Genomic DNA, 16,109 nt, shown 5'->3' with positions numbered 1-16,109 from the left:
ACACATCAGTAGAGATGAGAAAAAAAAATAAACAACTGTCAAAGGGTGATGTTGAAACAATTTTCTACTATGGGTCTGAAGTGAAAGGTCACTTTCTAGTGATTATGTTTCTCTCTGAGTAAAACAGAAAAAGCATCAAGACATTAGTAGAGAGTCATCAAACCACAGAATTTTGAGGCCATTAAATCATACCTGGGGGCGGGGGGAAGATACCCATATAAGAGATGTATTATTTTTCTTTAAAGATAAAGATTACTTGAAATAAATATTAAATCATTCAAAACATTTTCATAGAATAGCATTAAAATTTTGAAAAATGTACTTAATTAAAATGTAACGAATTGCAAGGTTAAAAACTTTAAATACTATCACACTCTGTTTGATATGTGGTACGAAGAATGGTGTTAGAGTAAAACAGGAATTCTCAAGATATTACATATCCTAGCTGGCAAAAAAGAAGATAATAATAATACAAGAACAAAAAAACAAACTGGATGATGAATTCCATGTATAACCAATTTAAAAGGGTCATTAGAAGAAATTGGATCGAAAATACACTAATACCAACATGTGAAAATTTGCAAAACATTGTCCATTAAATATATTATGTATTATATATTTATCCCATTTATTTGATTGAGCTTGGAGAAGATTATAACAAAACAAACATATATCAAAATATTTCAAAGGGAAGTATTAGGTAAGGATCACAAAATTATAATGCAAGGTAATTTTTAAAAACTTAGAACAAGGTAAATAACATAAGTAACTTGAATGTAGTGTGTATGTGTATATGTGCATTCTCCTTACAGAATAATGTAGCAAATGAATAAGACAATGAAAGGATGAGTATAGTTCTCATTCCTGTTGAGCAAATTTGCTGTATCAATGAGATATCCATTTTCTAAAGAATGCAAGGAATGAGCCATTAGCATTAATGTAAATGGTAAGGAAAAAATCACCAATAAATCAATGGACTGTTACTTCTATATAAATAATAGAAAAAGTAAAAAAGCAATAAAATGCCTATGCTTGTCTCTATAGGAATTATAAAAATTAACATCCAAGAGAATATTTGTCCTGTTATTGTAAGTTTTACTATCCATGAATATATATATATATATATGCACTCAATCAAGTAAAATTATAATATTAACATAAAAAATCATATTCTCTATGATTGCAATTAACAGGTATAACAGAATTTTTTTTAATGTATTAAGAGAGGAGCGGAGAATGGTATGTACTTAATTCACATAGAAACGATTTCAACAAATTTCTTTTAGGTAACTTACAGATGAAATCAGTTGGAAAGTTAGGAATAAGTTTCAATTCCCTCTTCTGACAAATCTCAGTATAACTAGGAAGCTATTGGAAGAACATCTCTAACCACTTTTTATATAGCACTCCATCACTATGGGATCAATAGGGTGCATATAATTTGAACTCCTTTTTACTTGTACACAATGGTTTTCTAAAGCAGCAGTGATAGTAAGATTCTGGATTTTTCTTAACTATAGCCAAAAGGAAATAGCAGGAATATGCACAGATATTATTTGATATTGAAGTTAGTACGAGTAGAAAGTTCAATAGTTAAAACTATGCTGCCAAAAAGTAGCATTACCAAATACAAAAATGAAACTAAATTGACAGGTAGAAATTTGCTTTGGCTTTCCATGGTTCTGCTCCACCTTTCTTTTCTCATCTAATAGGTTTTTGAATTAATAACAGATATTGATATTACACTTCTAACAAAATTTTTGAGAGTAGGGTTTTAAGAACAATTGAAAGTACTGACAGTGAGAGCAATTAAGATATTTAAATACTCTGTGTCAGGACAAATCACATGGGTACATAGGAAAGCAAAATGAAGCACAATAAAGCATGTGTAAGAGTCTTTCCTTAATACAAGAACATCTGTATTACTCAAGCAAAGAAAGCGTACACTTTACAACTTGTGCTATTTGGAAAAAGTAAGTAAACTGTGCTCTTGAAAAAATTCAGAAAATATACATTCGGTAATACAAGAGATTTTAGAGATAAGATGCTAACACCCAACTGAAAAAAAGGTGCATATGAAATAGACAGGAAAGAGAGGTGTCAAATAAGGATATCATGCAAGGAAAATTAAAATGCAAACATTTAAGTCTGTATTGGAAATAATGAAGCGCGTAAACAAAATGCCAATGATTGAACCTATGATCTAGAAGAAAAAATTTCCCAGTTTAAGTGGAAAATAAATAAAATTACTGGGGGAAAAAAGGTATTTATGGAAAATGGTTAAATTAAAATAATTAGAGACTGCTTACATTTAAGGTTTTTGTTTTTTGTTTGTTTTGCATATGGTAGACTATTGTATAGCCAGTAAAATTAGAATTTCCAAGAGTTTTTAATGCCATGGAAATGTTTATTTACAATTTAAGCAAGAGGAATACTTTCTTTTTTAACATTGTGCTATAATATAACTTTGTAAACACACACACCTATTTAGAAAATAAATTATATTGTCAAACAGTATTTAGAGTAACTAAATTGGACAGGGCAATTCATTCAACATCTACTCAGTAGATATAGTAAATGTGTGTTATGCCAGGGGTATAAAAATGAATGATGCAGATAGAGTCTCAACATTTATTGAACATATAGGCTAATGAAAAGAGACAAAAAATAAGGTAAGTAATTTCAAGAATAAGTAGTTTGGGATACTGTGCAGGGTGGCCTACTTTAACTATGCTGGATCGTAAATAACTATCTGAACAATGAGAAAGATCCAAGCACATGACTATTGGTGAGAACAGCCTCTCCCACAAAGAAAAGAGCAAATTCAAAGGAGTTGAATTGGTTCAAGCTTGCCAAATTGACACACATGGATAAAAGGGCAATTTGGGGTGATATATAGAGAAAAGAGGAAGAGTGGGCAGGGACCATATTCAGTAGGTCCCTTTAGATACAGATATGCATTGTATTCTAACTGCAAAAGAAGTCTTTGAAGAGGACTGACATTATTTGCATTTGTAAAAGGATTGCTCTGACTGCTTTAGCAAATGGACTTCAGAGGAAAGAGAATTAAGGAGAACAACAGATTGTTAACTTTTGCAGTTTCCCAGTCCAGTGGAGATGTTAGTTATCAACTTTGTTTAGGGTAGGGATTCTCATGGAAATTAGGGGTAGTATATTTTACCATTCCCAAAGAATATTAGGCAATGTCTGGAGACTTTTTTAGTTGCCACATTGTGGTGGGAATGGAGGATAGGAGCTCAAAATGCTGCCAAACGCCCTATAATGCATGAGAAAGAGAGCCTCACCCCTAACAAAGAATTATCTGGCCCAAGGTATTTGTAGTACTGAGGTTGAGAATTACTGATTTAGGGTGAATGGAATGGAAGTGGCGAAGTGGACAGACCAGTATAATCGTGCAAAAATATAGAGAGAGCACAAAACTTTTAGCAGCCTTTTGAAGACTCCTTAAGCTATTTTAACAGAAAGAATATAAATATGCAGATCTTTAGTGGACATAATTTTCATGAAATATATCTCATACTTCTTGAACCAGCAGTTAATGTAAAGTTTTGGTTTCTGTTTTATATGGAGAGATACCAGAAATATATGCAGTATTGATCTGTCAATTATCCATGAAGACTAACTTTTTTTTTTTTTTAAGATTTTTATTGGGGAATTGGGGAGTGGGAACAGTGTTGGGGAATTGGGGGAAGGGGAACAGATAAGTTGCTGTCCTTTTGGTCTTCAGTCTAGTTGTGGAGGATGATGCTTCACTGGCCCAAGTTGGCACCATCATTGTGCTCTTCCTGGGAAAGGCAGATCAGTCGCCAGCTTCTGGAAGGCCGCTCACGCTGGCTACTGGCCCCTCACGCTGGCATGCAGCTGTGGCAACCCGCTGCAGCAGGGGCTGCAGCCTACGCCTGACACAGGCGACTCATGGCAGCCCAGTTCCAGATTGAGCTGTTGTTCAGCATCTTAGCTGTAGAGGGCAGTGTCACTGGCCCTCATTTGTGGGATCCGAACCGGAGCCCTCTGGCGTCCCAAGCCAGCTCTTAACCAACGTGCCAATCGGCCAGCCCCAAGACTAATAACTTTTTTAAAAAATCAAAAATTGAAGTTATTTAAAAAGACTTTTATCAAACCAACTTACTAAAAGTTATTTTAAAAAGAATCTTGACTCAAAAACTATTTTTAAGATAAAAAAGGGGACATCTACTCACTTGCCATTCAATGCTGCTACACCAACTGTGCTCCGGGCAATTGACATACTGGCCACGAAAGTCCATTGCTGACTTTGGGGATCCCACCTCTCCACCGTATTCAGATAGCTCCAGCCATCATGGCCTCCCACGGCATAAATAGGGCCTTCAAGCACTGTCACACCTAAAACATGGGAGAAATGAAAACTGAATGGGTTTATTTCACCATGATATTTTAAAAAAATCAAACGGGTAGTAAAAATCATGTTGCTATTTAAAATAGGCTCTAGCTGTTAAGAAACAATTGCAATGAGGTAGAAACTATTTACTAAAATTGAATAATTTCATTAAAGTGAGAATAAATTTAGTACCAAAAATAAATAATATGACCCAGATGCTTTATAAAGAAAATAAATTTCCTTATTTATGCCTATGTGAAGAAGCAAATTCTAAAGATCAGAGATTGTAGATCTTGTGCATCTACTCTGAAGATTATTTCTATACTATCATTTAGAGTATCACTTTAAGCAATGTTGTATGAAGCAATGTAATATAAATTTGAACAGAACATAGTATCTACTTTTATTTTATTATGAATTTCTTTACTTTCTCCCAGTAACTTTTTAAATTTTTTTAAAAATTTGCAATATAATATTATACATTTTGTTTCTTTTACTTTATTTTAATGTTATGTTTATATATATTTAGGAATTGATTTTTTCTTTCTGAATTGATTTTTTTTAAGTTATGAAATATTTATTTTTTTATTCAATAATGCTTCTCACCTTACAGGTCTCATTTATCAATTATTAATGAAATTACATTAAGACTGTTTTTATTCCAGTATGCTGATCTTGGACTTATGTGGTTATTTAATCTATCTATATTTAATGTAATAACTGATTATCTTTACATAAAATTTTAATGTTTTTTCTACATAGTTCTTCCATTCATTTTTCCATTTTCTTTCTCCAACATTGCCCTTGTAGTTGTTGTTATTTATTTAGTTTTTTTTTTCTCCCTGTCCTCATGTTTCAGTTCATTGTAGAGGTAACACAAATGAATCACTTTATCAAACAGGTGGTCAAATTATTAAATAAGGTTCACATGAATGAGTGATCTTACACATGACCAAGATTTACTAATAATTTCAAGGATACAAGAAATCCTGAGACATATGCAAAACAGAGGATGTTTAGACTTTTACTCTCAGACAGTTCCTGTCTCTCCCAAGTCTTGGTACTTCTTGTGTGGTAGGTCCTCCATGGAAGCTCTGAATTCTAATATGTGCCTCTATACCTCAGAAAGTGTAGCAAGCCCTGGTTATCAGATTTTGCTTTGCTCCTTTGACCCTGTGATACAAAAGAGCCTGGAAAAAGCAGAAGTAAACATTGAGTTTATCTCAGTACTCATCCCTTTGAAATCTGGCTTCTTAAGTGCTGGCAGCTTTGGTTTCTCTCTGATGCCTTCAAAAATTTGATGTATTTTATTCAGTTTTCATAGCTATGCATGATGTAACTAGGATGCTTACTCAGATACTAGATGTTTCTTCAAGGCTAGAATTTAAATTTGTATAAGACTTCTAAGTTTATTTTTAATGTAAACATTTAATAAATAATGTAATCAAATGTATTAATCTATCATTAATACATTGGATTTGCTTTATACATGTGTGTTTACAATTTTTCTCTACATGGTTTCTTAATGTCTCTATATTGCAATTTCCTCATCACTAAAGTGAGAAGAATTATAGTAATGATCTCATGCTGGTATGGTGAATATTATATAAATTAATGTATATAAAGCACTTAGAACAGAATCTGCTACATTACAGCCACTCAATAACAATTATAATTGTTCTTATTATCTTCATGTTCAAGTCTCAGAGAGGCTATAAAAAGGAAATTCATAGAAGAGGATATATAAATGTCCTATAAGCATATAAATGTGCATAATATAAATGGTAATCAGAATAATCAGGATATAAAAATAAAATGTCTTTGAGAGAAAGATTTTGACAATAATACTTTAAAATATTTTCAAAAATCTAAAATTATTTCTAAATCATTTTAAGGGCATTTTAAGAATTCTTAACATGTAATTGTAATTTAGGAACACCAGTGAAGATAAATTTAACATTGGTTAGTGCAAACATGATCAAGCTTTTACAAAAATTTGAAATGTTTTATAATTAGGCACTGTAATTATTACAGAAAGCAAAACCCAGCAATTGAGTTATAAGAATAAGTAAATATTAGTTACAATAAACAAAAAAATCTATATAAACCATTAATCTTTTAACATAGGTATCTATTCAGTTGTTCTAAAAAAATTAGAAAGTTTTCCATGTCTGCTGCTGGAGATAAAATAAAAGCTACATTCTAAAGGAAAATACACATAATCAGCACATAAAATTATTAAAAGATATAAAAAATTACTATTCTTTAATTAACTAAAGTATTGTGAGCAAGAATCTCAGGGCCAGAGGCAGAGAAATGCAGTAGTTAACAGCTCTGGTTTTGAAGAATAATTAATTGCCTGGGCTCAAATTCCAATCTAATTGTACCAGCTATGCAATGCTGGAAAAAAAATCCAAAATTCCTTATACCTCAGTATACTCATTCTTGAAGTGTACCTACCTCATATCATTTATCGAAGCTTAAATATAAAAGTCATGTAACAGTGTTTGGCAGATAATAAAATCTTAATAAATTTTAATTATTATGTAAATATCATGGTCAGTATGATTTCTCTTAGAAAGAGTTATTAAAGCTGAGATTTTAAGAACTACAAGCAGGATAAAAGAGTAATTGTAAGATATGTCATCACTCCCCAAACTTAAATTCCTCTCTCAAACATCTCTGCTTATAACTAAATAGTTGAGCAAGTACTATATTCAGAGGATTGTTGTTTATTTTAACAACCCAAATTTGGAAAATAGTCAAGTTTTTCTTGAAAATATTTATACTTTATGCTTACAGATTATAAAGAAAGATGTTCTTGTAGATGAACCCGGGATTTCTGAACTCTGGATGCCTTATAATACAGTTTTCATATTTCTTGCAGCTGTGATAATCCCTTTCAGAAGGGCTTCGTTAAGTAGCATGTAAAATTGGACCAGAATAACTTCCAAATCAAAATAATACTTCCATTACTTCCTTATGTTTACTAAAAATATCTTTACAGATGCAGTAAAGCAAGGTTAACAATGTAAAAATATTTTCTGTGCTTTGTTCAGTAACAATATTAAACCTGCATTAAAAAATAATCTAATGAAAACTGTAGAAATATTTAAGGTCATTTTCATATGTCTCTCGATTAATTGCTTGCTTACTTCTGATTAAAAAAAGTAAATGTCTTTTTGATGTTTAGTTACCAAATATTCATTTTTTAATACAAATAATAATTTATGTATTTTAAATTATAGTTCTTGCACATATTATTTCCCTTCAGAATTCTGCAGTGGAATATCTACTAGAATTTTTCCAATAATTTTCCATCAAGATAGCTCTGTGAAATTAGCAAAACCATCCTTAATTTTTAGGTCAAATAACAAAAGTTAAAGCTCAGCACTTTCCCGTGGGTTTTAACTGCTAGGGATATTTTTTATATAATCCTACAAAATATCCCCACCCTAGACCTACTTAATTAGAATTTTCATTTTAAGAAGATCATCCAGGAATCATATACACATTAAAGAAGGACCAGTGGTGTCCAAAGCGGAGGACCTCCACCCAAGAGGGCGCATAATACAATCATTTGGATATGCAAATAACATGTCAGAAATTATATTTCCTTATGATTTAATGTCTATCTTTGCATGTTTTATAGTGATTATAATTGTAAATAATTAATATGTTTATATAATTTATGGAAACCTATTAGGGTGAATAACTAATACATTTATAATGTATGAAAAATCTATTGGAGTCAAAATTAGCTTACCGATAGGCATACAAAAATGTTGGAAATTATTTCTTAGATAGTCCCGTACTTAGTTATCATATCAGTACATACTAATTTCATGTAAGGTAATGAGCGTTTGATTCAAAACTAAAATCATTTTATAATTAGAGTCCAAACCTTTCTATAGCATTTTCAAAAGGCTAAACACTTACATTTGATTTCTATAATATCCATGTTGCAGTGACTGATAATTGGCCCCTACCCTGTTTTCTCCTTATCCTATCATAATAGAGCCACTATTTTTTAGATGGGCACACAGCCACTCAGGAAAAAAATATATATATATTCTGGTAACTTTAGCCGTTTGCAGCTAGATGCAGCAAATGACTAAAGCAAAGGCATGCTGTCTGAATGCTCACACAACGGACAGGGGCGAAGCAACCACATAGGCAATGAGGTTCCCTTGGGTCTGCTGTTAAACATGGGGGACCAATAAGAGCGAAGACCTAAAATGCTCTCAGGGCGTTTTACAGCTCTGTGGTGGTCTTGCTCCCAGATGCTCAGATCCTGCCTTTGCCACAAGGAAGCATTCAGTCTAGTTATACCCCTTATGTTTTGGGTTTTACTCCTAAACAGGTTGACTTCATTCTCATAGATTGAACTCAGGAGTATTCAACTTCTCCGACTTTTTAGAATATACCCAAATCCTTAGCAATATGCATCAAATAACCCAATTTTGCTTTAAGAATTCTATTTTCCAAACGTGTATTCTAAATTTCAGGGTGATACAAATAATGTATAAATACCAAATTGTTTCACTGATTTAATATGTTTATATTTGAATATTATTCATCCATGATGGGGGGTTGGGGGTGGGGACATATAACAAGATGGAAGTAGCAATCAAATATAAAAAGAATTAGCCTTCAAAGGTATGATTTTTTTTCATGAATTACATTAGCTCTTTTTCATTACTGTATATTAGCTGTTTCAAATCTGCAAATGTTGAGTCCCCACATAAAAATCTGTCTAAAGAAGGTAGCTAATAAAAGCTAGTTACAGATGCTTTAATACTTCATGGTTTTAAAAAATGATATAACAGTAAATATAAACATATATATGTAAATATAGAAGCAAATAACTATTTAAATAGACTTTAAATACCTATGAAATCGTGTCTCTACCAAATTTTGAAATTTCATTTGTAGCACTAAAATCATCCGAATTTTTAGGAAAGTATGCATAGTGCCTTGAATGGAAGTCTAAAAAAAGGCGTGTCCATGTCCGAATTCCTAGAACATGTGAATGTTACCTTATGTATAGATAGATAGGTTTCGCAGGTATGATTAAGTTAAGGCTCTTGAGATAAAGAGATCATGTTGACTTAGACAGGTGGTCCCTAATTCAACGTGGCCTTGTAGGAGAAATACAGGGGCGATTTGACAGACAGAGAGGAGGCGATGTGAATAAAGAGCAGAGATTGGAGGGATGTGGCCACAAGTCAGGCAACAGCTGGAGTCTCCAAATGCTGGACGAGGCAAGGAAGGATTCTCCCCTAGAGCCGCTAGCGGGAAAGTGGCCTTGCCAACACATCAATTTTGGACTTTTGGCCTACAGAATAGTGAGAGAATACATTTTAAGCCAACTTTGTGGTAATCTGTCATGGCAGCCCTAGGAAACTAATATGGTGTGCTTGGAGAATTCGATCTTCCACAATATATGGTTGCTTTGTAATAGATCGTTGGAGATTCCTCTGTGACCCTCTGAATTTTTCTCTTCTCAGTTTTACATACTGCACTTGACTGTGAGACAAAAACAGTGAAAAAGGGTCTACATTAAAAAATGTCTCTATATAAATATAGTTTAAGCATAAAAAGTTATGAAAGTTTTAAAAATGTATAGAATATATATATATATTTATATGTATATTTATTTTAGTAGCTTTTTTTGTGTCTAACTCTGTATAATCAAATGAGCACAGAATGATGATGATTAATATAATAATAATAATAATAATAATAATAATAATAAATAAATAATAATACTACTTCAATCATTCAAGAATATGAATGGGAAAATGAGTAATGGGGAGACAAAAGGAAGTATGCATAGATATCCTTTGTCTTGTCAATGGAAGAAATTCTCAGAAATATCCCCACAGATTTCCCCCATACTTCCTTGTCCAAGGCTGTTAGAATCCCATCCCTACACTCATAACTGGCTCAGCTAATGGGGTTGCCTTTGTGACACTTCCTGCACTGGTAACATGGTATCCATGTAAAAGGTTATCTTACAAAAGATAAAGTCGGGTAGCTGGTGGTTAGGCAATCAACCACGTTTGTCCTAAGAAATGCGGAATGCAAACCGGAACAAGCTTAGCTGGAACAAGTGTGATGGATAGTAATGTTAGTATAAATTAGTTTTTTGAAAAACGAGCAATCTTTTACCAATTTTGCTACTTGCTGTAAATTGACAACTTAGAAAATTTTGGTTATCTGCTACACATTATCTATATGAAAGGGGCAGTTGCTATTATAGTAAGGTGTTTCTCTCCCCTTTTAGAAAAGAAACAGGAACGAAGATAGGTGCGTGTGTATCTAGTTTAAATAAATTAACACTACATTTGTTAATGATTAAATCATTAAGAGGTATGTTTGGAAATGAAAACAAATATTTTACCCATGACTTTTTATTTCAGGTTTGACCTTGAATTATTTGCTTAAGACAAAAACTATTCTAATTAATGCCAAATTAGATGTATATATTATTTGCTTTAACATAAATAAGTTTTGTGTATCAAAGGGGTAGTGAGGAAAAACATATTTGTCATACATGATTTACACATTTTAACAAATTTTATATATTTACAAATTAAAACTGTTTTAACAATCTATCAAGATTCTCAATCAAGAAATATCAGTCTACATTAACATAATCACTGCCATCAATCCTTATAATAAAATGAACTCCACACAATTTTAATAGATTAATCACATACTAATGATTTTAATGAAAGTTTCTACTTCTAGAATATCTTTTACAATCTGTTCTTCCTTTTGTTTTTTCCATAATTTAAGCCTTACCTAATTCTCACATCAAATATTTCAGCAGCTTTCTAACTCAACTTACTACCTACGTATATTTGTTCTTCAACTGATTTTTGATGCTTCTGTGAGATTGAGATTAATCTTCCAATAGCACAAACTACCCCAGCTCAAAAACGTCAAAGATTTTCCACTGTTGAGGAAATATTAAAAGGAAAGGTTTATATGATGTAAACTGTTAATATACTCTTGAATGCAGTATGAATTTATGTGTAGTATAACCCCATCCTTAGTATTCCTCATAAAAAGAAAAACATATCAAATTACATGATCGATAGACTAAAACAAAATATGGTTTTAAAGAGTTAACTTTGATAATCCTACTCATTGATAAGAGATTTCCTGTGAGGCTGATGCAGCTTAGGGGTTCAGGGCCCCTCCCTTAGGAGGCTCCTTCTGGACCCATGAAGGGGTTCTAACAATGTGTTCACATGGCAATTACATTTCTCCTTCGTAAAGAGGATCTCATCTTTAAGCCCCACAAAATTTGGCTCTGTCCCTAAACTCATCACACTCACTGTGAAGAATGAACTTGATATATTCTAGAAATAGTAATAAACAAATAATCACAATACAGTAGAAAATCAATGCAAAAAGCAAAGCAAACCAAAACAAACTTCAAATCTGTGGAAAATTCCAAACCAAGCTTTGCCACTAATGAGCTGCATGAACTTTAACAAGCTACTTAATCTTTCTGGCTCTGTTTTTTCTCATTTGTAAAAATAAGATTCTGGAGTAAGTATTCTCTTAGATGCTCTCGGTTTAAATAGCTATTAGTCTAAATAATTATTTTTGCTTGTTTTGATTATTTTAGCATCCCATTACTACCTGCACATTGAAATGGAAATTATTAAGAATGAAGGCATTTTTCTATTAAACATAGTTTTAAGATGCATTTTAAATTGAGGCATATAAGATTTGCATGGTCATTCAGGTTGAAGACATCTATGAAAAAAGTTAAAATATGAAATGAAATCATCTCCCCAGATAAATTCTACAAAAGCAGAAACAAGCAATAATTCAGCAGTCAAAACCAGAATAACAGGAACTGAAGTGGTTTCTTATTCATCTTATTATTCTAACATGAGTATTATAGTATGTAGTGCAATTTTAAAGCTTGTTGAATGATTTAACCAGTAAACATTCTTACACAAGCCTCCCTCGTATTTAACTAGACTAATTCTCCTAGCCATATCTTTAACCTAATGCTGGATTTTATTATTGAAAAATTAAGGTGATTCCAAAAATATATGAAATAGAGGTAGATATATTTGATTAAAACTAGCTGCTAAACAAGATAGCAAAACAAGCAAAGAAATATAAACTAGAGCTAAGTATGAGATAGCTACAACATAATGCATGCATATTTGTTACTATTAGGCTGCAAATTTAATTCTAGACTTTATAACCTTTAACTCACAGAGGAAAACCTGGTTACATTATCTACAACATTCTTGGGATAAAAACTGACCAACTGCTCAAAAAGGGAAAATTAATATTGTGTCTCTTAGATCAGAAAGGTACATCTCTAAAGGCTTTTCAAAGACGAGAAACTGTATTCAGATCCTAGTTTCGAGGGCCAGTGTTCCGGAAGATGTTCAAGAAGCCGCCAGCATTATATCAAAGCACAATATAGTAAAGAGAATTATTTTTATTCAGTCTACAAATTCTTAACACCATTGCATAATACAATGTCTGTCTATATTCCTTAGTAGAGTACCATGTAAAGGGTTAAAACATAATTCTTGACTATTTAAGAGATGGGATATTCACAGATTGTAGAGGAATCAAGTTGACGATCAATCACACATTTTTGTGATATGAAATTTTACTTCTGAAAATGAATAATAGTTAAGTAGAACAATATCTGTACCTGGATATATGTTTCATTTATTTCTAAGAGAGCATTTACAACTAGTGTATATAACTAGCGTGTATAATATTGAAGGTAGGCATCGCTTCCTATTCATCTCTATTTACCCAACACCTAATGGAATTCTTAGCACTAAAAAGTCTTCAATAAGTGTTTATTTGAACAAGAACATAGTTTAGTGGGAAGAAACCAGGGAATATCTAATCTTAGAATTCAACAGGTAACATGACCACAGAAGACTAAATAGAAATGAGGATTTCAGTGATACTTATAGTTTATAAATCAGAGTATATGCCTATAATCCTATATGATCATATTTTATAGAGTCCAGAGTCCTGGAGTTTGTTGCTGTTTCCCCTCCCTACCTTCCTTTCTTTTTTTTGCTGGCATTACTAATGGTGTGTGTCTGTCATGTTTACAGGAGGAACTGGTAAAATGAAAGTGAAGAAATAAAAGCTCTAAAATATTTTTAAACTGTACACACATGTCTATATCTAGCTCACAGCTGCATAAGTAATAAGCAAGGTGACCTTATGATTTTCTGTTTACTCAAATATTAAAATTTCAGATGAAAATGGTAAAGTTACCTGCTCTAAAAACTTGTTTCATGTCCCATATCCTCTTCAGAATTTTCCCTATTTTATCAACCAGACATACATAAGTACTGAAAAGTGTGGGTCTGTGCGTATCTCTGTGTGTGTGTGTAATTCAGTATGTCTATAGGAATGTGTATTATCAAAAGAATTGTCTTTTATTTTAATTCCAATGCATCCATTATATATCTATATTTTCATATATATATATATATATATATATATATATATATATTTGAATGTCTGATAGAAAAAACTGAGTGGGCAGTATTGAATTTTGTTTCCTTGTGAAAAATTGCAAAACTTTGAAGAGAGAAACCTTTCAAAAAAACACAGGCCATCTTGGTCTTGTGAAAAGCTGTTTTATAAGTAAAAGAGACATGAACAGGACAAACATATACTGATATAATTAAAGAAATGGGCTAAACTGAAGCAAGTGTTCCTTTTAAGACAATGAAAATTGACAATTTAGAATGAGATTTTCTAGTCTAATGGGTTATATCACAAATAAATGCAAGGTTTTATTATGCTGATATTTTCTTCAGCGCATTCATTAATTGTTTTATATAAGTATACTTTGTAAAACACAGAAAAAAAAACAGAAAACCTCATAGTAAATGTCACTTTAGGTTGACTTTCTTCATACATACATTTAGGAACTTTATAAATTTAAGTAAGTTGAATTCTTTTTTCCTAACTTTGAAAAATGAATGCCTATGAGTTAAGCTTAGTCAATCAGGTGCTCCCGACAGGAACTTTAAAATTGGAATGAGCAAAGCAATCAAGGAAAATAAATATTCGCTTTTTTTGTTTTTGTTTTTGAATTGGCAAAGTTTGCAGCAATGTCTAGTTTCTAGGGCAAGGTGACTCAAAGCTGCCTTACAGATCCAGAGTAGATAGAAGCAGAGATGCCAGTTCCAGCCTTTCACGGACGCATCTTTTTCCTCACCAGACTTTCAAAGGCATGTATGCAGTTTTCATCAAGTCTGTCTTGGTTTCAGGCAGGTTCCTGGATATCCAGTCAATTGTCTAAGCTAACCATCGTGTTTTGTTTATGTGTTTGTTTTGTTAAAGTATATAGTTTGGGGATACATACATTATGTTTGTATTATTTTTTAGCTCAAGATTGGCTGACCTTCCATCTGAGGGGAAGAATCAACATTTGCCAGAATTGTTGACAAAGGGCCAATACAAGTATCATTCTCATTCCTTTGAAAATGTTTTCCTGTTGGTGATGACTAGACAATGTATATAATTTCTAAACTTTTAATAACCATTATACCTTTAAGAGACTTCTTTTGCTCATGGACTGGTCAGTTTCTGCTTACTGTACCCAAATTAAATCAATCCTTAATGTTGACATCTGCAGGAATGGCAGAGTAAAGACCTCCAAAGATCCGCTACTCCATAAAAATAATGAGAACATTGGTGAAAGGTGTCAAACTCATGTCTCTGGGAAATAAATAAAGGCTTAAAAATATCTGAGGAGCATTTATTCAAGAAAAACAGCTGACTCTAGCTAAGGACAATGAACTTGGTGATGTTTTGCCATATCCTATTTCCATCGTCTCCTCATTAGCTTTGCAGTAGTCTTGAAAACCAACAACCTCAGGATTAAGGTAGTCATGATATCCCACAGTCTAGCAGTCATGGAGGAGGCTGTGCAGACTGGGAGGATCCTTAAAGTCAGTTCCTTGGGGAATTGTTATTATCTGACCTGTCTGGCAGCTCTCTGGACACCTTCACTTGTAGGGCATCCTTTTTTACCCAACTAAAGCTTCATCTTACTGCAAAACACAGTATGGGGCATATAGTCAGTAATATTGTAAAAAACTACATATAAGGTCAGATGGTGCTAGACTTACCGGGGAGATCACTTCATAAAATATATAAATGTCTAACCACTATGCTGTACACCTGAAACTAATATAAAATAATATCAAATATCAACTATAATTAAACAAAAATAGTCACAGGGATATAAAGTACAACATAGGGAATATACTCAATAATATTTTAATAACTGTACAGTGTCAAATGGATAACAGACTTATTGGGGTTATCATTTGTGGGATATATAAATGTCTAATCACTATGTTGTTTTGTACACCTGAAACTTGTAAAAAATATTACCCCAGTGTTCAAAAATTCACACAAAGCCCCAGTTCTCTTGGCTTTATTGATTACTTCTGCTAAATGTTTAAAGAAGAATTAACACCAATCCTTCACACACTCTTCTACAAGACAGAAGACCAGTGAACATTTACCAACTCATTCTATAAAGTCAGTATTAACATAATACTCAAGCCAGACAAAGAGATCACAAGAAAAGAAAACAATATACCAATATCCCTTACAAATACAGATGAAAAATATTCCACAAAATACAGGTAAACTCAAAACAGCAACATAATTGAAGGATTATAGACCATGA

The 16,109-nt window shown here is 32.4% G+C and overlaps 1 protein-coding gene across 1 annotated transcript in view; it reads right to left on the bottom strand.

Moving 5' to 3' along the window:
• The window catches only part of LOC109377930 (kelch-like protein 1), a gene marked incomplete at both ends in the record, with an annotated part of 119,501 nt that overhangs the window by 11,579 nt on the left and 91,813 nt on the right, over window positions 1-16,109 (bottom strand). Inside the window, 2 exons of the mRNA XM_019634400.1 lie at window positions 4,221-4,406; window positions 5,499-5,568. Of these exons, the coding sequence (XP_019489945.1) occupies window positions 4,221-4,406; window positions 5,499-5,568 (256 nt within the window). The remainder of the gene's footprint in view (window positions 1-4,220; window positions 4,407-5,498; window positions 5,569-16,109) is intronic.

The sequence above is a fragment of the Hipposideros armiger genome, unplaced genomic scaffold (genome assembly GCF_001890085.2).
Source record: "Hipposideros armiger isolate ML-2016 unplaced genomic scaffold, ASM189008v1 scaffold_1636, whole genome shotgun sequence".
Taxonomy (NCBI): domain Eukaryota; kingdom Metazoa; phylum Chordata; class Mammalia; order Chiroptera; family Hipposideridae; genus Hipposideros; species Hipposideros armiger.
The sequence above is the reverse complement of the archived record's forward strand: the minus strand, read 5'-3'. Positions and strand labels throughout refer to the sequence as shown.